This window comes from Limulus polyphemus, unplaced genomic scaffold, assembly GCF_000517525.1.
Source record: "Limulus polyphemus unplaced genomic scaffold, Limulus_polyphemus-2.1.2 Scaffold534, whole genome shotgun sequence".
Lineage (NCBI taxonomy): Eukaryota > Metazoa > Arthropoda > Merostomata > Xiphosura > Limulidae > Limulus > Limulus polyphemus.
Window position 1 is genome coordinate 406,536 of NW_013666144.1, and position 25,140 is coordinate 431,675.

General features: G+C 33.2%; 1 protein-coding gene across 2 annotated transcripts in view; it reads right to left on the reverse strand.

Annotated features, from left to right (window-relative positions):
* Positions 1-25,140, reverse strand: part of LOC106458932 (growth hormone secretagogue receptor type 1-like) — a 161,846-nt gene that overhangs the window by 49,093 nt on the left and 87,613 nt on the right. For both annotated transcript variants that reach the window (XM_013918499.2, XM_022385303.1), the window contains exon 2: positions 16,439-17,306. In XM_013918499.2, the coding sequence (XP_013773953.1) occupies positions 16,439-16,805 (367 nt within the window). In that variant the 5' untranslated portion in view covers positions 16,806-17,306. The remainder of the gene's footprint in view (positions 1-16,438; positions 17,307-25,140) is intronic.

A 25,140-nucleotide genomic window follows, 5' to 3' on the forward strand; every position in this document is an offset into this window, starting at 1 on the left:
ACTAGAAGGAAGGCAGCTAGTCATCACCACCCACCGCCAACTCTTGGGCTACTCTTTTACTAACGAATAATGGGATTAATCGTCACGTTATAACGCCCCCACGGCTGAAAGGGCTACCATATATGGTGTGATTGCGAGTCGAGCGCCCTAACCACCTGGTCATGCAAGATGATATGTGTGTTTATATATATATATATTGAACCATTTTATCAATATAACTTTTAGAATGTTAGAAGTGGTCGATTGATCGTTTTATTTTCTCTTGTTTAATCATTTGCATCACCTGTCTTACAATGCATTATGAAGATTTTTTTATAATTTCCTCACCCTTAAAAACGTCTGTTATATGTATATATATAAATATGAAAACAGAGAAAGAGAGAACATTGTTTACTGTTATCGCAAAATTTCGTGCGTTTTTATCTATCATAGTTTATCAAAAAACTATAAATGATTTCACTTCCTTGAGATCTAATAGTTAAGATTACAACTTACATGTAAGTAATACGATTGCATTTGTCTGTTTGTCTGTTCGGAATTTTTCTCCGCTAATTTTTTGATCAAACGCTACAAATCTTATATCATTAGAAAGGCCTTTGTCCGAGGAGTTCAAATTGCATATTGGCTTTTCAATTCAGAATAATCTTAGCTGTTTTTTGTTTAGTAAAAATTTTTAATGCAACAAGTATGCTACACGATGGCCAATGTCGTTGTCATCACGTGACACCTGGCTTCCATTTCAACTTTAGTGTTTTTAGTTGTAAATTATTTCACACAAACAACACTTAACTCGCGTCTAAAATACGAATGCGCAGTTTGTGAACACTAATTCAGACGTTTTTGCATATTCAGCTAAGTTTGTCTTCATTAGAACTTTACATTTACTTTACTTTGCAATAATTTAGCTTCGGTTCGATTCGTAAACTGCTATAAAAACTTTTTAGCTACTTTTTCATTTTTATGGGTTATATTCTTCGTTTTTGTTTCAACTTGTAAAATTGTGTCATACACTGAACGCTCATAACTGTTTTATACTCTGTACACTATTAATAATGCCATTACTATACTTTATTGTTTTCTTTACCTGTAGTTTTGTTAAATAAAGTTACATATACGTGAGCTTGTTTGTCTGACCGCGTAATTTTTTTTCCCAATAGTCCAGGATTTATCGATCTAACACATAATGTCTGCAAGAAAGCGTAGCTTAAATAGCATGAGTGAAAATGATAGAACGTGGACAATTTAAGTTAAGGGCCTGAAAACTACCGCAAATTTTTGCAGGGCGTAGCTAGTATATATATATATAATTTTCTTGGTTACGGGTGAGTAGAATTAGAAGATAAACCAGGAACTATTACGAAGAACGCCTATTTAAGCAAATAATTAACCAGTCTATTGGTCATATCAAGCATAACTGCATTTTGGCCCTCCTGGTACATCCTAGGTTCGGATATTAACGACACAAACCCCATGGTGTAAACGAGAGAATCAGTGTTTACTGAAGCCTCAAGCTGACTCTAATGGAAACTGAAAATCGTCTAATAGGAAAATTACTTTCCGGTGCAGTGGTTAAGGCAGCTAACTGAAACAGTGGGAGTCATTCGAGCTTTTAATGATTAAAGAGATTTGTTTTCTCTTAGTCTAAACCTCCAGAACGTCAGAGAATATGTGTCCAATCTTATCATGTCTTCTTTAAGCATTTTTCAATATCAGATGTCTGTTTATAGGAGTTTATATGCTAATCACAATCCAATTTTTACTTTTGATCAACTAGAATCTGCAGTAGTGAAAAAAAAACTAGTACTTTTGACGAATGCAATATAAATGCACACAATTCAATTATTTCTGAAGACAAAAACAAAAAGGGATGGTTGCAGGAAAAAAATAACAAAATAGGAGAAGCCACAGACATGTCAGACGACAGGTTTTGCTATGAGTGGAACATTCTCCTTCTTATTTACTGGCGTTTCACCTTTCTTTCCAGCTTGTCGGCGTACTCAAAATAATAAAATGGCAAATGTCACACAGCTTCCATGCACAAAAGCGATATCAATGGAAACACTGATACAATAAACAAACCTGTTCTATAATGTCTCAGGTTTTAAGATTAAATAGTTCCTAAACAAATAAAAGTGCCAAAATAGACGTCAATGAAAGAAACTCTGACGGCTACATTAATATTAACTACACCATCAGAAAAGAAAACAACGAAGAGTTATTTTTGTTTCAGCGCATAACCGCACAATGATGGACAGCCTGCGTTGAGCCTTCCAAAGTGAACGCTGAGGTTTAGTATTATAGTATTCAAGCTGAGCAGGAGGCAACAGAAAAGAAAGGATGTGTGTTTAGATTCCTAAGAAGTATATGAAATAACTTTCGAAGAAAGATAGTGTGTAAACAATAAGCGTTAATACAATATTATCAAGGAACTTAAAAACATATTTAAGATAACAAAATTTTGTTAGACTTTTGAGCACATGTTATTTCCTATTCAGTTTCGTTATCAAATAAATCAATGTGATAAATAGTCATAAATATGTGTGTTAAGGATTTTTCAAAACATAATTTGGGTTACCATCTATATTCTGTTATTATGGTGTATGACGCCAGAGTTTTTAATGACATTTCAACAGGTCATTGTGTATCTTGCACGCCGTTACTGACAAGGCCTTTTACTGAAAACTTTGTATATTGATTTACATCACACTCTTTGACTTCAATTTTTACTTAGAAAGAAATTAAAGCTTGCTGACTTTGGTTACATTACTTTGATGGCACCAATTGTTTCTGCCTAATGCGCAGGGCGTACAACACGCAGGGTGTGTAGTTGAAATATATTATTTTATGTTTTAACAGGTATACAAATCGCTAACAACTTGTACCAAAACTACAGACTATTGTTATATAAGTTTCAGAGAATCTGACGACATTCTCTACTCATATACTTTACTGCTAGGTGTGGCCTAGCAGTTAGTTTGCCAGTTTGTAAATTTGAGGATCCAAAGTTCTTGTCCATTTGCTGCAAAAACGCGCTTTGAAGCGATAGATGCATTATGAGTGTGACGGTCAATTCTCTCTATTCAATTAGAGTAACTCAAGAGATGGCGGTGGGAGCTGTTGACTAGCTGCCTTCCCTTTAGTCTATCAGTTCAAAATTAGAGGAGAACTTTACGCAGACAACATTTGTGTAGTTTTGTGCAAATTTCCGAAACAAATAAATCAACTATTTGATTGATAAGTAAGATAGGTGTAAGAAGATTAATAATCCTAGTTATTCACTAAGATAGGTTTTATCTTGATATCACGAGTAATACATCAATCTGTAACTTTCTAAAATACTTAGACTAGTGATTTTGCTTTCACCTCTTCAAAACGTTTGTTTTGTTACTTATATGAGTCATATTTAATATCTTTAATTTCAGCTTGATTAAATAAAAATGAAACTAGATCCACTTCTTAAAATGTCTACTAAGTTATTTTTAGTTCATGAGGTAATAAAACTGAAGCTAAACCGATTTGAAACATTTTATTCTTATATATTTAGAATAATCGATTCCCAGTACAAGTATCCAGCTGGTTATACTATGCTGCCATCTAGCGAACAAGAATAGCATATTAAGTATATTCTTTATTTCTGTACTGCTCTGTATAGTCTTAAAATTTCATATGGTACACTATCGAATATATCACGCATAGCTTTAACACTTATTTGATAAATTATCTGTAGAAATACAAATGTTCATTGAAATGCCAGTAGGTTTTCAACATCAACTAGAAAAGTCGAATGGTTAGAAATTATTAAAAAAGATCACAATTATTACTAAGGAAAACTTAGTCAATGAATAGTACGTAATAACATTAGACTATAAAAATCAAACGATCAATAACTCGTGATATCTAAAATTTTAAATTAGCGTTTTAAATTTAAGAAACTTAAAAAAATAAAGAATTCCAATAAATAGATGAAAGATATATTTTTCTTTTTGTCAAGTAACCATCTCAATTCTACAGATTTTTCTTTTTTCATTAAGCGCATACTATCACAAATTAAGTTTGTAACTTCTCAACATCAAGCCATTCATAACGTAAAAAAACAATCGAAAACTCACTAATGTAGCACTAATATGAATGATGCAAAAAATAAAATAAGATATACTTTTATATATATATCTGAAATTTGCGCATATATTCATATGCACTGAAATCAAACAAACGAAATTAACATATTGTGACAAATTACGGAAACATAAACGTTAAACATACGTATTACTGCCTTCAGAATAACAACAAGCAACTCTAGTTCTATAAATCATGTAATAAAACAACGGTAGACAAAAACAGAATACCTAACATTCTAACAGGATACCTGGATATAGTAATATTACACTTTAATGAACCTGTGTCTACCAGCACGTTGAGAAACTCGAAGGAACAACTGTCATAACAAAAAAGAAAAGGAAAAAAAACGTGAACTGGAGAAGAGCCAAGTGGGAAAAATCAAAATTTAGGGCCATCAGTGTATACGTAGAAAATGCGTTTTCATTTAGTTACCATACATTTAGTCTGTTTTCACTCGGAGTTGTGGTTTATTAGATGTCTAGAATACATTTATCTCACACCTACCCACCTCCATGCACTCTGAGGTTTGTGGTAAAACACAGTTCATCATTATGGAAAATACGAACAGACTTCTATTCTCTTTAACAACTACTTTAACTCATAGTGTCTACGATGCTTAAACGACATAAGTATTAAAGAAAAGATAAACAGAGAACTTTATTTACAAAACGTGCAACGACAGAGATTATTAATCATGTACAGTATAACATAACCCTTGTCTGTTAAACACTTTTTTGTCTCCGTCCAGATTTTTTGTGAGCACGTTTTGTGTCATAGTATTCTAGATTCTAACAAATAAATTAGAGCTAAGTGTGCAGATGGCCAAATCAATGAAAATATTTTACACTTTGACGTCAGCGCTCTGAATTTGCATAGTAAAAATATTTAGACAAGAAAAATGTTTTCACCATTACAATGGGCTTTCTGTAGGGTAAGTAAAGGCTCGATAACTAAGTCTTAATGTAACGCCACATCAGTTGCACTTCAAGAGGGTCAACGTCAAATCATCACCTCAAGTGTGAACAGAGTATGCAACCTGTCTACTATATCTTAAATCAGAGATCCTTAAAGCCATACGGTTCAATGAGGTGGGCTCAAATTCAATCGGCGTATTTTTCATCAGCTGAAAGGTTGGGGTTAGAGATATATTTCTTGTGTTATCTCGTAACAATTACTGTCAGTAATGAGAAACGGAAAATCTCTGTGCATTTAACAAAATACGAAGTAATCAGTGAGCACACTTTTTATGGCCTTTTGAAAGATCTAAAAATAGTATCAGTCGTAATTAGGTACTACAGATCATTGCATTGGATTTTGAAGTTTCAAATAATAATGTACTTTGCATATCAATGAATGATGAGCTGAGACGTTTCAAATCGTGGTGAAATTGAACATTTTCGTTTGTGGTGAGGGGCGATGTTTGAATTAGCGTTTAAGATAGACATCTGAATTAGTAACGAGCTGTGATGTTTCAGGTCGTGGTGAAATTGGACATTTTCGTTTGTGGTGAGGGGCGATGTTTGAATTAGCGTTTAAGATAGACATCTAAATTAGTAACGAGCTGTGATGTTTCAGGTCGTGGTGAAATTGAATATTCCCCCTTGTAATGAGTCGTGATCGAATTAGCGGTTAAAGTAGACATCTCTTCTTGTGATAAGCTATGCCGTTTCAAAGCTCAACTGTTTTCACATTAGTGTAAGTTGAGCTAAGGATTAACTGCATCTTCTGGAAAGTTTTAGTACACATTTTCCTATTTTATTCCAAACCAATAAAGGTGAAAATAAATGAAAGTAGAATATTAAATTATGCGGAAAAAGGCCTAGTCAAATAACACAAACTAGAATCAGGCCCAAAAATGATGTATTATTTAATGAGTGTGATTAACAGTTATTTAATTTGAACCTGAAATTAAATCTGTAGATGCTAACTTTACTTAGTTAATATAATATGACGAAATGTACACGGGTTGTACAAAATAACGGAATACCTCACCTTTTAAATTCCAGTTTTGATATCTTTACGAGGGAGAAACTATAGCCATGTGGTAATATAACTGTGCATTAAATCATTCGAATAGTATATTACTGTTTTTCAGAAACATATTATAAAAATCTTAAGGCCAAAAGATATATCATACTTCCAAAGAGGCATAATTGTAGGTGAACGTCTAGTTAGACTCTCAGTGACACAAATACGCAAAATACTGAATGTATTTCGAAGAACAGCGTCAAAAGTGATGTCAGAATAGATACTTGCAAAATAAAATCACCTCAGACAGACAGGATAGAGTTAGAAAAACTAATTTAACCGATCATGACAGACGAGAATTAATACATGCAGTGACATAACAACAAAAGACTACAGCGTCAAAAGTGTGTGCAGTTTAACGTCAGTCTACAACAACCAATCGTTGTCAAAACAACTCAAGATGGATTAACCCTGATGAGTCTGACATTCAGAAACCTCTAAGTACGTATAAAAAATGCACAAACCCGAGTAAAGTGATGTCATGAACATACAAATTGGTACAAACATCAATGGGAGAAAGTGATTTAACAAGAGGAATAATCTTTTACACTTTTCCCATCAATTGAACGTGTTCATGTATGGTGAGAACCAGATGGAGCTTACAACCCTGATCGTCTGGTGCCAACAGTTAAACATGGTGGAAGTTATGTGGTGATATGGGCAAATTTTTGTTGGGATAGATTAGAGTCTATGATCTCCGAAAAGTAAATTGACAGAAATTACTTACTTTATGGCAGCCCAGGCTCACCCTATGATGAACACATATTTCCACACAGGACTGGACTGTTTCAACAACACAATGCACAACATCATACTGCTAAAAATGGTAAAAATGGTTCAAGGAATATGCAGATGAGTATGAGCACTTAATTTGGCAACTACAGTCACACACCAGATTGCAATGTTATCGAGCATCTATGGTAAATTCTTGAAATTACGTTTCAAAGCAGATTTCTACTATTATTTAAAATAAATATGGTTTATCTCTAAAAATCGTTACAAACTTGAATGTATTCCAAAACTCCGTGAGTGAAAACACAGGAGAATATGTTATAATATGCCAACCTCACTACATCTGCTGTACCACTGTTGAAGATGCCTTTGCTTAAGTACCAAGGTACATATTGTACAGCTCTAAGATAGCTACATTGACTACAAAATTATCATATGTACCAATGCTCAAACCTTAACGTCACTGCATATGTTCACGTTTGTTTAATTATATATATATCTACAACTAAAAACAACTTTTTTCAGTAAAGGAATAATGATTTTGATAGATGGGTCTTCTTATTTCATTCATTGGCCTTGTATGATATTTATGCATCATGAAACCATACAAGCTCTATTGTACTCTTTTTTGTATTATATTGTATTATGTATTCATTACAAAGCTACTAAGGTTATCTCACTTAATTTTAGACAACTGACCAGAGGGAAGGAAGCTAGTCAGCAGTGCCCTACAACCCACCATCCACACTAAGGTATTGATTGTCACTTTTATAACTCACCCACATCATAAAGTTCGTAGAATATTTTGTTGTATCACAAGCATTCGAACCCGGTTCGCCTGCTCTAAATTCCAGAGCTTTACCAAAGGGCTAACAGGTGTACTATACCGTAAATAACTTTGTGACCGACAATAAGGTTGTAGCAAAACAATTCTAGATATGACACAAGCAGAGTACGCTTTATACATTTTCTTCTAGTAGATATGTGTGTGTGTATATATACTTTAATGAAAGAACACAAAGTGTCATAAACAATAATGAATGGGTACTGAACATTCATCAGTAGCTATGTGAAAAATGTCCTGTACAATTTCAATCATTCTACTCGGTCGGATGTTGAAATTACTTGCGAGACAGATGAAAAGATATATAAAATTTGCACTTTATACAAATAATCTTTACACTTTACCTTGACAAACTCCTTTCATAAATACAATGGTGAATTTTTTCAAATAGGTTACAATTAAAATGATTGGCATTTTTTTTCAGTCAAATTAGAGGTACATTTTCTGGAGAAATAGTTACATATAGTTTTACCTAACATCTGCCCTTTCCTTGACATTCTAATTGTTTCCCACAATCATGAACTGAGCTGCAGCTGGCTTGTATTATCTCATTTCATTCTATATAATCTAACAATATATTTGTTGAGATCTATTAAACTGTCCTAATATAAACAACCAGATGTTGATTACTTCTACTGACATATAGGTCCTCACTAGCTTCCTGCGACCCTAGATAATAGACATTAGTAGAATAACTAATTTATTACTAAGGACTTTTGTGCAATATTTAGCAGGAATAGATGATAGATTATCTTAATCCCGTCAAAGGTTTCGTGTTTTGAGAATACTGATATTAAGAAAACTATATAAGCAATAAATTTAGACTTAAGTTACGAAAACTCACGCAAACAAAGACCTTGCGACTTCTATTACGTTAAAACTACTATCCAATATGGCTGAATTAATCTCAGTGTCTACTACTGTGATCACGAAAAATCGTTTCCCGCATCAGGAATTACATGAACGTAAATGGCGACTAGATTTCTGTTGCTTTACTTAGTAGAATAGCTTTGGTCAATTATGCGTAACCACAAACCCCGAAGTAATCGCAAAACTCTTTGATGTGACATATGATTGGAACATGAAAGGAAAAAACAAAAAAATACATCAACTGTTATGAAATATCAAGCTACCAGAGTCAAAACACATGCTCTATATACGTAAACAACAACTCAGAGCACTGCAATTCCATATGGATATACAGTAATAAGTTAACTATATTGATCAGAAAGCTTCAATGTGCAAAGCTATCTTTTCTATTGATACAGTTAAACTTTTACACTATTGGAAGGTAAATAGTAACTATATGAATCTATTTCTGCCTATATATTCTTAGGCTAAATTCAGATTTGTTATTAAGAACAGTTAATAATCGGTGAATTGTAATACCAATGAATGTTCACATATATATATAAGTCCACCGTTTAATAAACCTTTATTGCAACTCAAACGTACTTGATCTTGTGAAATAAATTTTAAACCGAGTAATACTAAAACATGAAATATAAATACTAAATAAATGTTTTTGTAAGATAAAATATGTACAATGATATTCCACTAAGAAAATAAAAGAAGCCTATCTAACAGGTGAAAAACTAAGTATTTATTACTATTATAATAGCAATTAAGTTACCAGAATTTGTAAAATATATAACTCATTTTCAACAGTCAAGTTATTTGAGTTACTGCACTGATTACAATGTATACCAAAAACTTATTTGTTTATTCATATAATCAACTGAAAACTTTAATTATTGCACGTAATGTTCCCCTGTTAACATCAAGGGTTCGATTCCCCTCGGTGGACACAGCAGATAGCCCGATGTGTCTTTGCTATAAAAAAATATACACATACACATAGTAAAAAATTAAAATAAATAGGATATGGGGTCTGGTATATTTTGACAGTCTCTCCAATTCCCGACATTAAATTTTCGAATTATTTCTATTTAATTATTTATTTTATAGCCTTTTGTGCATTAGTAATAAAGTGTATATATTTACGTGTTGTTTATTTAATTCAAAAGAGTCAATGTTGATTTTTTAAACACGTAAAACTAAAAAAAAGTTCCTATATATTAAAATGAAAAACACGAACGAACAAAATGACCATATCATTCATAATCTTTATCAAAATTTGTACTCAATCCATAAAATGAGTTTCTAAGAAAATGTATACTTAATTAGCTATACTGGTGGTCAGGCCGATGTTTAGTTTCGCTCTAAGTACATAGCTTGCTCTGATCAGAAGTTAATTTTAAAATACTCTGTTAAGATGCTTTCGAAGCCTTAAGTCAACGCTTGCTCTAGTAAAACTACTTCGTTTATTTTGAAGACGGATCAGACGTTTAGTATAAGTGTTTTTGGTTTCGAATTTTCACGTAAAGCTACACGCGAACATTTGATCTTACACGCAGCACGGTCCATTATTATAATGAAACAGCTAAAAGATCGCAAATGGTTCTTGACAATCATATAAGATGAAGAGAACAAATTAGACGTATGAAGCAAAGACTATAGAACAGTCATATAAGTCGAAGGATACTTGACAACCACATAAGATGAAGTGAACAGACCAGTCGTATGAAGTCGTTCTTTGGGTTAATACCTAACCTGTGATCAAATCACTGAAATAAAAAAGCAACAGCATTTCATAGGCACGAACTACTTTGTTAAAGATATAAACATAAACTTGAAAATAACAACGTTTCATAGGCACGAACTGCTTTGTTCAAGATATAAACATAAACTTGAAAATAACAACGTTTCATAGGCACGAACTGCTTTGTTAAAGATATAAACATAACCTTGAACGCAACAACGTTTCATAGGCACGAACTGCTTTGTTAAAGATATAAACATAAACTTGAACGCAACAACGTTTCATAGGCACGAACTGCTTTGTTAAAGATATAAACATAAACTTGAAATATACTTTTATATTTTTGAACTTGGTCACGTTCTAATGTAAGTTAAACAGACTTTGTGTTTTTGAGAAGTATGCCGGATTTCGAATGGTTTCTGATTCTGATAAAGCGTTGGTTTATCAAGTATTAATGCACGTTTCTGATAAAAGCTTAATAAAATCTAAATTTGTTATTATATGTTCGTGTTTTAATGGTTTAAAAATGATAACATACAAAGACATACACATAACTCTATTGTAAACCACGCACCGAAGGAACTATAGTTGATTAATGAATAAAAATACATTTTATATAAGCTTCTAAACACAGAATAAGACCTCATGAAATGTGCAAATAACTACATTCATCAAACTTTTAAACAGATTACGTCTTTTTCAGGCAACAGAAATATAATAATGCAAATGGATAACTTTTGATAATAATCAGTCTAAGATTTCTGATGTACAAGGTTAATTATATGATGCTTAATATATATTTTACCAATGGATTAAAGAGTACCAGACTTTAACGAACTAGAGTGCGTGATATTGAAACGATTTTGGAGACTCATTACATCGTTAACAGTCCACGTCGCCACGTCCGGTCATGGTCTATCTGACGAACGCGCATTTCGACAATAGCCCTACAGCGTAGTTTTCATTAAAAAAAATCCAAAAAACACCATCGTTAGGCTGTTCACAGAACAACATAGTTAAGAATCTTCTCTGTCAGGAAAGTGACACAAGTCACACGTACACAACCGGCATCCAAGAAATGTCCTTTCGGCGTCAAGTAACTCAAGCAGGTAGCGAATGAAACGGATATTCACGCTGCTCCATATGAACACATATCAGTGAATTCTCTCACGGATGTCTGTGCGATTGCAGTGTTAAAATGTGCACTGAAAAATCATTTTCTTCATACTCAAATGATTGTGGAAATAGCGAACAGGAGAAGTGGATTCTAAAGAGTTTAGAAAAATGTTAATAAAAAGCCGATGATATCTATGTACTCCATCGATTATTCTATATGTATATATGTACAGTAAGTTGTATAGCAGAACAATACAAAATACGGTTGATTATTCAATATTATACATGGGTTTGAGTACATTAAACAATTCTGAATATGAAAATCAGCAAGTCACATAGCAACAACAACCGACTTAAAATCGTGGTGGAACGGAATGTATCAGAATTACATTTTCTCATTATTTTACATTACCACAGTAGTATGAAGAGGTATGCAAAAGCCCTTTCCAACACAAAATATCCATACACTCAGATCATGAAAATGTGTTCAGATCGTGAATTTAGGATTTCCAATACAGGAATATCGCTTGAACTTAATAATATTGTAAGACTAAAGAATAGGGATCAATTTGGGGCAGCAGGACCATCCAGGTCCTGCAATAAGTCATAAACCAGCCGTTGTAAGCAAGGTGCGGCTTCTTGTAACAATTGAGAATACGTTAGCATCAATGTCCCAGAAAACAGTACGTGGACTGTGAATTTGTGGATTTACAGTTCGCGGCAAAAATGCGCTTCACACTTTGAGGCTGTAGGAATTCTATAAGATAACAATAAGATATCATTATTGGGTCAGATAAAGGTAGCATGAGAGTTGATGGTAGGTGCTGTTGAATAATTGACTTCCCTGTGGTCTCTCAGTTCAAAAGTAAGTAAGCCCTTTGTATAGCTTTGCGTGAATGTTTTTAAACAAACGAATAATTGATGGTGTTTTTATTTAATTGTGTGTGTGTGTGTGAATCATACGTTATTAGGGACAATGTAACCAACAAAGTCATGGACCCACAAGCAGTTTGAAAATTCACGCTAATCATTAGACCATGCCGGTCCATAGTGAAATTAATCCCACTAATTACTGAGTATTGTAACAACCAAAGGCATACAATTAGTCAATATGATGCAAAATATGAACTCCACCAGTAGTGAACGAAATAAAATCAAGTCAATATGATGCAAAATATGAACTCCACCAGTAGTGAACGAAATAAAATCAAGTCAATATGATGCGAAATATGAAATCCACCAGTAGTGAACAATATAAAATCAAGTTAATATGATGCAAAATACGAACTCCACCAGTAGTGAACGATATAAAATAAAGTCAATATGATGCAAAATATGAACTCCACCAGTAGTGAACGATGTAAAATTAGTTAATATGATGCAAAATATGAACTCCACCAGTAGTGAACGATATAAAATCAAGTCACTATGATGCAAAATACGAACTCCACTAGTAGTGAACGGTATAAAATTAGTTAATATGATGCAAAATATTAACTCCACCCGTAGTGAACGATATAAAATTAGTCAATATGATGCAAAATATGAACTCCACCAGTAGTGAACGATATAAAATCAAGACAATAATTTGAGAGATTATTCTTTTTTTCTACCTAACAGCAATACGTATTTAATTTACAATTAATGCCAGTTAAAATTATTTACAAAATACACTAAGCTTTAAGCCTAGTGCCCTGATTAGTGTTCAGTTTTATAAAATACATTCGATATTGCTAGAAAACCATTAAATAAGAAAATGACTGTTTCACATATTTGCGAGTAAACTTAGAATAGTGATGTAACGGTGATATCCTTCCTAAAATTCATTATTTACTACATTATGTAGTAAAATTGTTTTTTGAGAGCGTTACAAATTAAATAAAAAGTGTAAAACAAGATGACATGAGATGCTACCAAAATTCTATGATTTGTTATAATTAATTTGAATATAGGAGTTTTAAAAAACCTCCACAGTTGTCACACTTATAAAGAAGTTTCGGTTTCCTTTTTCCATAAGTCTCAAAATCATTTTCATATTAATGAGATATGTCGTTTGATCTTAATTATTTCTTCTGTATGGTTATGTTTTTTGGACATGTCATTTGACCATTTTCTATATGTTGTCGAGATTGGCGCGTGAATTAGAAACATTGCATCGCTAAAAAATCAAAACAAGTACGGGTGTCAAACCCATCCCAACAACTTTACAGATTCTAAGTAACAGAAGGTTAAACAACAAAAAAATCCTATGTTTTTTAACACTGAATACTCCCAGCGTGTTTTATGTATTTTCAAAAATGAACATAATATAAGTTTTAAATACTTAAGCTCACCCATTCATATTCCACTTTACTCGGTATAAATCTAAAATTCCGGGTGTGTTATTGATCATCGTGTTTTCGGTATGTTACGGCAGGGTTTTGTCCGCTTGACAGTCGGAAGTAGTCAGATGAAACTTAACATGTGTTTCGAAGATGTATTTATTCCCGCGAGTCTTTACGGTAAATATCCATGCCTATACTTTGTGAACAGTTACACTTTTTCATAATAATTTCTAAATAAAGCTATTTAGCCATCATTCTAGCAGTTGGTAATCACAAAAATTAGTCTGTTACAAGTAATGAGTCCCGGTTCAATAGAGGAAATTAACACTTAAGAAATATCGAAAATACTCGAAATGATAAATATTTCCACTTCGAAATGATGAAGAAATAATATAATATTATCAGCTCTAGTAAAAAAAAAGTAAAAAGGTGAATACAACTTTAGAATTATGTATTTGCTTTAAATTTCAACCAAAAAAATAAGTCACGAAATCTTGCGTTTTAGAAACTTAGAAAAACAATAACCTAGGATTATATCACTTTAAACATGGTATGTCTAATAGAAGCAGTTTAAAGAAACAAAGGACACTCTTTAATTGGGATGGTGCAATAGAACCGATTTGGCCACATTTTGATACCTTGTCAAAGGCAAAAAAACGGTGTCTCAGCGGAGAATCTGAACGCTTATAACATTAAAAATCGGGTTTCGATATCCACAGAAGGCAGAGCACAGATAGCTCATTGGGTATCTTTGTGCTTAACAACGAACAAAGTCGAAGGCAAAACCGAAGAGGTAAGTAAGATAACCTCCAAGAAAAGTATGGTTTAAGATAATTACACAATTTTTCCACGCTTAGCTTATTTGAATTTACTAAACATGATAACAACAATGGAATGATCTCTATAAGACACAGCATGTTTGCTCGGATTACTTTTATGGGTGCTATTTCAAATGTTTCAAAACCATTATCACTATTCAAGGACATATTTTGACAACTAGATCTTAAAAGTAAAGGTTATGATACATATTTGATATACAGAAGAAGCTTAAGCTTCAAATTAGTTTGATAGGATAGATAACATGAATATTTGGAATAGCTTTTCCCTAAGACGAAAGAGGTATGTTTAAAAAGGATGCGACAAGCAGTTGCGTATGTTCTTATTTTATTTTAAGAAACACCATTATCCGTATTTGTTAAACACAATTATTGATTAAAATAAGCTCATAAAATGTATTTCAAATTTAATAGTCCATTCTACAATATCAGTTTATTGTGATAAGTGTATTTATTATCAGCTTACAAAACCAAAAACGGTTGTTTTTCTCTGAGTTAACAGTGTAAAAAATCTTCACTTAACTGACATTACACCACAAAAATACATCTACGTACCTGTTAATATGTGCTTGGCATTAATCTATAATATTCTATAGAGGGTGTTGTTACTTACTGATTTTTTTCCTTTTAAGTACATTTATGTTATGGTTTGACAGTGTGTATGTAGGAACGTAAATATTCATTACGGAGTTTCTTATTTTCCAAGTTTACACAGAAAAAAGTGACATTTCGTGATAAAGTGAAAGTATTCTAGTGTACTTTTAAGCTATTTTCTAAGAAATAAGCTAAAGAATATCGATATAATTATTCAGACAGGCAATTAGCATACCCTTGCTTATGATCTGTTAATAATTTTGTAGCTAAAAGCACTCTGCACATTCAGCTATGGATGCGTTATATGGGTGACAGTCAATCCCATTGTTCCTTCAAAGTCGGACAAAGTCGATGTGGTGGCAGGTGCTGCTAACTGACTACTTTCCCTCTGGTAGCTCAAAATTAGAGACAGCTATACCTTGGGTCTAGCGGTCTCTAAACTGCCATTTAACTAACGTGTGCACAAGATGCCGACCAACTTGGAAAACCAATACAATTTATGCTTATTGATTATAAAACTTAAAGTAATGTTTTCAAGTTGTACTTACACTTAAAAAGATTATCTTACCTTTTTTTCTTATGTATAAATTTAGCATTAACCAAAGTTTTCTAAGCTGGTCAAACCTCGTGATATATTACTGATAATACAACCAAAAATATTATGAACAACAAGGGTACCAAACTGAAGATTTGGTGCAGTGTAATCAGACTGATTTTAGCACAGATAGTCTATTGCGCAACTTTGTGATTAACAACAAACAAACAAATGCAAAGCACTACGTTTTACCAAAATTACTTCAATAACGTACATGTTGCTTTAAGTTATTTCAGTTTTGATCTATAGAGGTAGATTATTTTCCATCGGATGTTCTAAATAATTATTGCAAGAAATCTCATTAAGCCTCTTTTGATATCTATGGTCAGCTTTACTCAGTTTAAAATTCACTTTAAAAATTAATTTTGTGGGAATTGACAATCAAATATAAATGTATTAGTGTGTTATTGAAATACAAAACTGACTTCTTTCCTAAGAGAAATTTAAACACCACAGAATGTTGTTTAACTTTACGAACAAAATAGAATGCAGTTTCCTAGAATCAAAACACTTTCATTTGTTTTCTTTAGGAATTAAGAAACATATCATTATAGAGCAACACAAGACTTTATACTTGTTATTTTAAATCAAAAATTGGAAATATGCCTGGCTAACACACAGACTTTAATAAAGTAATAATATACTTACACATTCCTTTTCCAAGAACCCAAACCTCCGGCTTAGAATGAAGCTCTATCAACACGGTGGGCATACAGACCAGTAAAACCAGTAAATCAGCTACACTTAGGTTGATCAAAAAGAAATTGGTGGAGTTTCTTAAGTCTTTCGTCCGACAGACAACGACGGGGACTAAGATATTACCTATTGTTCCTACGGCTAGCACTACAGCACACAGAACAGTGGCTACTGTTCGTATATAGTCCGGAAATTCCAGTCGAAAACTGTCGACATCGCTCGAGAAAGTACAGTTTAGAAACTGTGAAATGTTGGGTAGAACGATGCTTCTATTTAGGGGAATGCAGTCAGTTAGGTTGACAGGAAACAATGATGTCATGCTCCAGCAAAAAGGGTACGGACAAAATAGTCTTCTTCAAATTATGGTTAACATGTTAGAGATTTTTCTTTTATTACAAGAACTATTAAACGCCAAGTGCTTATAAATTAAGAAATATCCAGATTTCTGGTGGTTTACAGAAGATTTTAAACACTTGCCCATGTTTAGCGACAAACATGAGAACGAGTAAGTTGTCAACACTGGCAGCGGATCTTTCAGCACTGCCACGCGTTCCACTTGCAATCGCTGTAGCTAACGCGAGAAAGAAAGTTCTTCAAGTGTCAGCCTTCTGGCTCGTTCACTTATCCTCAAGCCAAGTCGATGTATTCCCTGCCCCTCCCCCTTTTACTCCAACAAGCAAGACGCTGTCAGAAGCTCCGCCTGTGGAGCGGACTATTCCGGGAGGTCGAGGTGATCAGCCGTGAAACCCTTCAGCTCCTCAGATGGCAAGATATTCTAATACAGGTCAAACATGTCTTTCACGAAGATCACCAGTAGTACCTGAGAAAAAGTCTCCGCAGTTAGACCATAGTATTAAACCGTGAAGCCTACAAGGTTGAAGTAATTGGTTTTTTGACTATCTTTCTTTTAAGTTAAGGTCTAATAGCTTGGAAAATTCACAGGTAGCGCTGAAAAAAAAAGAAAGATAAAGAAAATAGTGCAGTTGCGTTAAACGTTATTTAGAGACTCCTGGTGGTTTATTTCTTGAACTCGGAACATATTTTACTGATATATACAGATTTATATATGAGAAACATGACATAATAAAAACAGTTTGAAGAAACTAACCACAGTAATTTGTTATGTCAACAAATATGGTCTCGTAACTATCTGTTGTATCTTTTTCTATTTATCTAACTAACGGACATAAACTGAGACACAAGTACGGTATATATATTATTTGATATTATTATTGGCCTACAATCAGTAGCAAACGTGGCCCAGTTAAAGTGTATTACTGTTTCTGCATATATGGATACTATTCTTGGTACTTTTAACCAAGAAAAACTAAACCAGTGAAATGGCTCCGAAGCAAAATCATACAGGATTACCTTCTAGAAGCAAACTTACACAGACTGCCTTACGAACAAAATATAATTTGTAGTTTCACGTACTTTTTGAGTCCCTCTTCAAAATATTTTCCAATTTTCCCTTACTGTACTTGTAAGAAAATTTGTTGTGATAATATATCACAGATATTAACATTTTAATTAAAAGACACGTTCAATTATATTGAACAATATGATTTAATAATGTTCTAAACTTTTTTTTCTATAATCAGTACTAATATTATAGAATATACCCTAACTCAAAATGGCATGAAAATATATTTTGAACTTTTCCATCAAGATGATGTTTCTACATCAGAGTACACATAACAGTCAACAATCCAGAAATGTCAATATCTTTTCAGTTCTTACATCACCATTCCTTCGTAGATAATCCAAGAAACGCCTGTATCTATTCGATTAATATATCCTCATTTATTGGTTGAAAATCCTTAAAACCTGCTATATTTTTTTCGATTCCTCTATCATGGCTTGCTGGTCGACAATTCTAGAAACGTCTATATCTTATCGAAACCTGCTTCATCATTGTTTTTTTGGTCGACAAACCTAGAAACGTTTTTATCTTTACGATTCCTGCATCATCGTTTGTTGATTGAAGTTCCAGGAAACATCTATGTTCTTCTATACTTTTTGTTCCTACATTATCGTTTGTTTGTCGACGAGACGATCCTAGAAATTTCTATATCTTTTAATTCCTGCATAATCGTTTATGGGTCGAAATCCTCCAAACTTCCGAGCCTTTTTGGTTCATTTATCATCGTTTATTGGTCGAAATCCTGCAAACTTCCGAGCTTTTTTCGTTCATTCATCATTGTTTATTTGTCGATAATCCTAGAAAAGAAACATCTACATATTTTCGAGCCTGCAACACCGTTTCTTCGTCGATAATCCTGGAAATATCTATATCTTTTGCACTTCCTCCATCATAGTTAACAGATCGAGAATTTTAAGATGTCTGTATATTTTGCATTCCTGCTTCTTCATTTATTGGTGGGCAATCCTAGAAATTCTATATCTTTACTGCTCCTGCATCATTGTTTATTGACCGGCAGTCCTAGAAACTTCTATGTCATTTCGGATCTCCTGTCATCGTTTATAGGTCGATAATCCTAGAAAAGAAATGTCTAATCTGTTTGGTTCTTTCAACATCGTTTCTTGGTTGATAATCCTAGAAACATCCACATGTTGTCGGCTCCTATATCATCGTTAATAGGTCGAAGTTTTTAAATACTATATATATTTTCGGTTCCTGTATCATAGGTCATTGATAGACAATCCTAGAAACGTCTGTGTTTTTCATTTCCTGCATCATCATATGTTGGTCGACAATCTTTAAAACGTCTATATTTTTTCGATTCCTTCATAATCATATCTTGATCGACAAACTTAGAAACACATGTATCTTTTTTGGATCGTACAGAATCGTTTATTGGTTGACAATCTTGGAAACATCTATATCTTTTGGTCTATTCATCATCATTTGTTGGTCTTAAATCCTAGAAACGCATGTATCTTTTCAGTTCCTGCATCATTGCTTATCAATTGACAGTCCTAAAAACGTTTACATCCTTTAGTTCCTGCATCGTCATTATTGGAAATATCGATACCTTTGTGGTTCCTACGACATCACTGATTGGCCGACAATCCTAAAAATCGTCTTATCTTTTCGTTCCTGCATTATCATTTACAGGTGGACAATACTGGAAACTTCTATATCTTTTCAGTTCCTTCACCATCGCATATTTGTCGATAATCATACAAAAGAAACATTAACATCTTCCGAGTTGCTGCATCATCAGTAATTGGTGGACATTTTTAACAAGCCTAATATATTTTCGGTTCCTCAATTATCGTTTAATGGTCAACAGTCCCATACAGGTATGTATCTATCCTGCTCCTTGGTAACTGTTTATTGCTCAACAATTCTAGAAATGTTAATATATTTTCAGATACTACATTATCGTTTACTGATTAGCAGTCATCAAAACATCGATATCTTTTTGTTCCTGTATAATCGTTTCTTAGTCGACAATCATGGATATTTCTAAATCTTTTCTGCTCTGCATCATATGTTGGTCGTCAATTCTAGAAACATCTGTATCTTTTTGGTTCTTGCACAATTTTCTATTAGTCGACGATCTGAGACATGTCATCAGTTCCTGCATCATTTTCTATTGGTCTACGATCTCAGAAACTTCTATATCTTTTCGGTTCTTGCATTATGATTCGTTGGTCGACAAGGCCAGATACGCCTGTATCTTTTTGGTATCTGCACCATCGTTTATTTGTCAATAGTCCTAGAAAAAAAGAGTCTATATATTTTCGGTTCATGCATTGTCGTTTCTTGTTTGATAATCCTAGAAACGTTATATCTCTTCAGCTCCTGCATCATCATTTATTAGTCGAAAATATTAACAGTTCTATATATATATCCGGTTCCCGCTTCGTCGTTTGATGGTCGCCAATCATAAAAAAATCTATATCTTTTCCACTCCTGCATCATCGCTTTTTGGTAAACAATTCCAAAACGCCGATAACTTTCATTTTTCAGCATCATCGTTTGTTTGTCAACGATCCTAGAGACGTCTATATCTTTTCGGTTTTTGAATCACCATTTCTTGGTCGTAAATCCCAGAAATGCCTGCGTCATTTCCATTCTTCTATCAGATGTTATTGATCAACAATCCTAAAAACGCTTATATCCTTTCGTTGACATTTAACCATTTACGACAAATACGCGATGATGCAGGAACGAAAAATATATAGACGTTTCTAGAATGGTTGAAAACAAGCGATAATGCAAGAAATGAAAAATATAGAAGTTTCTAGGAATGTCTATCAGTAAACGATGATGCAAGGATTGAAAAATGTAGACTGTGGAAAACTGCCAACTAATATGCAATGATGGAGCAAATGATAAGATATAAACGTTTCAAGAACTGAGCATATGTAAAAAATGTGCAGGGTTTTGGACCAATAAAGGACCATGTATAAACCAAAATTATATAGACATTTTATGATTGTTGACCAATGACTGATGATGCAGGAACCAATATATAGAGAATCTTTAGTGTTATTGATCAATAAACGACGATGCAGGAACAGAATATATATCGTAGCCTGTTTTCCAGGATTATAGACCAATAAATGATGATGAAGGAATAGAAAAGATAAAAATGTTCACATGATTGTCGATCAATGAGCGATGAAGCAAGGAATATGTTATTGGTTCCTGCATTGTGGTTTATTGGTCGAAAATCCTAGAAATTCTATATCTTTCCTGTTCCTGCATCATCGTTTAATGGCTGACAATCCTAAAAGTTCTATATCTTTTCGATCCTTAACCACCATTCATTGGTCGACAATCTTAGAAACACCTATATATTATCGTTCTTTCATCATCGTTTATTGATAGACAATCCTAGAAACGTCAATATCTTTCGTTTCCTGCATCATCATTGTTGTTATTCAGCCATTCTAGCATCGTTTATATCTTTCAGGCTCCTGCATCATTAGTCCTTTGTCGTCAATCCTAGATATGTCTGTATCTTTTCGGTTTCTACATAATTTGTTATTGGTCGACAATCATGAAAACATCTATATCTTTTTTTTGGTTCATTCATGATTGTTCAATGGTTGATAATCCTAAAACGAAACCGTCTTCATCTTTCGGTTCCTGCATCCTTGTTTATTGGTTCACAGTCTTAAAGAGTCTACATATTTTCTATTCCAGCATCATTATTTATTAATTCAAAACCTTTGAAGGTCTAAATATTTTTGGTTCCTGCACCATCGATTATTGATCGACAGTCCTGAAACCGTCTTTATCATTTCCATCTCTGCATCATTGTTTATTTATCGACAATCCAGAAAACGTTGACATATTATCGATTCCTTCAACATTGTTTCTTGTCCCTTTATCCTAGAAAAGAAGCTCTGTATCTTTTTGGTTTATGAAACGCCTTTTGCTGGTCCATAGTCCTAAAAAACTAAATATCATTTGGATTCCTAGATCATAATTCATTAGTCAACAACATTAGAAACGACTATATTTTTCATTTCCTGCATCTTTGTTTAGTGTTTAACATCCTAGAAACGTATATAGCTTTTCGGTTTCTAAATCATTTCTTGGCCGTCAATACCAGAAACACCTGTATCTTTTCCGTTCCTACAACATTTTTTATTGCCCAATAGTCCTAAAAATATCAATATTTTTTTTCGATACCTTCATCATCATTTATTGGTCGATAATCTTAGAAATCAACCGACTGCATCTTTTCGATTAGTGCGTAATCGTTTATTGTTCAGAAATTTTAAAAGGCCTAAATCCATTCGGTTCCTGTAACGTGCTTTATTGATCGACAACACTAAAAAGTCTATATCTGTGTGGTCCTTATATCATCACTTATTGTTCGACAAGCCTAAAAGGTTCCCGTATCGTCGTTTATTGATCCGCAGTCCTAACTTCTCTGTATATTTTCAGTTCCTGCATCATAATTTATTGGTGGACAATTTTAAATCAACTATATCTTTTCGATTCTTGCATCATCCTTCATCGGTAGACAATCATAGAATGTCTATGTTTCTTCGATATTGGCATCATCGTTTATGGGTTGAGAATCCTATAAAGTATATGTCTTTTCAGTTCCCGTATCATCGTTTATTCATCGACAGTCTTGAAAAGTGTATATCTTGTCGTCTTCTGCAACATCGCTTATCGGTCGACAATCATGGAAACGTTTACATCTTCTTAGGTTCTCATCGTATATTGGCCAAAATTATTAAAGAATTTATATTTCTTTAGTCTATGCATCTTCTTTTATCGGTTTACAGTTCTGGAAATTCTATAACTTTTCGATTCGTAAATTACTCGATAATCCTAGAAAGAAAATGACTAAATTTTTTTCGGTTTTTGCAACATCATTTAATAATCCATAGTCCTAGAAACGCCTGTATCTTTTCGGTTTTTGCATCATCAATTGTTGGTCGACAGTTCTGGATAGTCTATATATTTTCGGTTCCTACATTGTCGTTTTTTGGTCAACAATCCTACAAGGTGTATATGCTTTCTGTTCCTGCATTATCTTTTATTTGTCGACGATTCTAAAAAATTCTAAATATTTTCGCTTCCTGCATATCATTTATTGATCGTCAAACCTAATTACGCCACTTTCTTTTCGGTTCCTCTATCATTTTTATTGATCGACGATCTTAGAGACTTATGAATCTTTTCGGTTCTTGCATCATTACTTGTAGGACGTCAATTCAAGTAAACATATAGGTTTTCGGATCCTGCATCATCATTTATTGGTAGACAATCCTACAAACGTTTATATCTTGGTGGTTAATCCTAGATATGAAATGTGTACATCTTTTCGGCTACTGCAACATCATTTCTTGGTCAACAATCCTACAAATATTTATATCTTGTCTGTACTTACATCACTATTTATTGCTCGCAAATCCTAAAAAAATCTATATTTTTGGACTCCTTCATCAACTTTTATTGGTCGATTATCCTAGAAGAGAAAGGTCTACATATTTTGAGATCCTAAAACATATTTTGTTGGTCCACAATCCTAGAAAGCCTATATCTTTTTATTACTTCTATCATTTACTAATCGATAACGCTAGAAAACAAACAACTACCTTTTTCGATTCGGCCATCATTCTCTATTGATCGACAATTTTAAAACTCCTATGTCCATTTGTCGTTTATTAGTCCACAATCCTAGATACCCTATACTCCTAGAAATGTCTATATCTTTCCAGTTCTTAAATCATCATTTACTGGCGAGAATTTGAAATCCACTATATATACATCAAAGTTGATTTAGAGACAATAATAAAAATATCGATATCTTTTCGGATCCTTCATCATCATTTATTCGTCGATAATACTAGAAAAGAAATATCTACATCTTTTCGGTTTCTCCAACTTTATTTAGTGATCCATATTCCTAAAAATTATATATTTTTTCGATTCCTGCATCATAATTTATTCGTTATAAACGTTTATTGATCGCCGGCTCTAAAACGTCTATATCTTTTCAGTTCTTTCATTATCGTTTGTTGCTCAATAATCCTAGAAAAGAAACATTTACATCTGTTTGGTTCCTTCAACATAGTTTCTAGGTCAACAATCCTAAAAATCTATATCTTTTCGACCACTGCATCATCGTATTTTGATCAATAATCCTGGATAAAAATAATCTTCTACATCCTTCAGTTTCCGGTAAATCGTTTGTTGGTCAAGAATCCTATAAACATCAATATTTTTTTTCAATTCCTGCATCATCGTCTATTGATTTATAATCCTGGAAACATCTAACTGCTTTCGGTTTCTCCATCGTCTTTTTATTGCTCGATAGCCCTAGAAAAGAAACGTCTACATCTTTTCAGTTCTTGCATCGTCGTTTATTGGTCGGCATTCCTTGAAACACCTATATCTTTTCGATCCTGCATCATCTTTTATTGGTAGACAATCCTAGAAATGTCCAGATTTTTCCTTTTCTGCATTATCATTTGTTGTTCAGCCATGGTAGAAACGTCTATACTTTTAGGTTCCTTCATATTATTTGTCGGTCATCAATCTTATAAGCGCTATATTTTTTCAGTTCCTGCATCATCGCTTATTTATTGACAATCTTGGAAATATCTGTATCTTTCAGGTTCCTGCATAATCATTTGTTTGTCAACATTCCTTAAATTTTTTTTTCGGTTTCTGCATCATTGTTTATTGATCGATAGTCCCGCAAATAATTAAATATTTTTGTTTCTAGCATCATCATTTGTTGGTTGACCATATCCTCGAAACTTGTATACATTTTTTTTCGGATCCTGTATCATTGTTTATTCGTCGAAAATTCTGAAGACACCTCTTTCTTCCCGGTTCCTGCATAATTCTTTATTGGTCAACAGTTCTAAAAGTCTATATATATTCAGTTCCAACATTGTCGTTTAATGGTCCACAATCTTTGAAAGTCTACATATTTTTGGTTCCAACACCATCCTTTTTTGCCGACGATTTTATAAACGCGGATTCCTTTTCCATACCTCAATCATTATTGACTGATCGACAATTCTAAAAACGTCTATCGGTTCCTCTATCATCGTTTATTGGTCGATAATCCTTGAACATTCAAATTGTTTTAATTTTCTCAATCTTTCTTTATTTTTCGAAAGTTGTAAAAAGTCTCTATATTTAAGATTCCTGTAAAATCGATTATTGATCAACAGTCCTAAAAAAGTATCTGTCTTTTCGA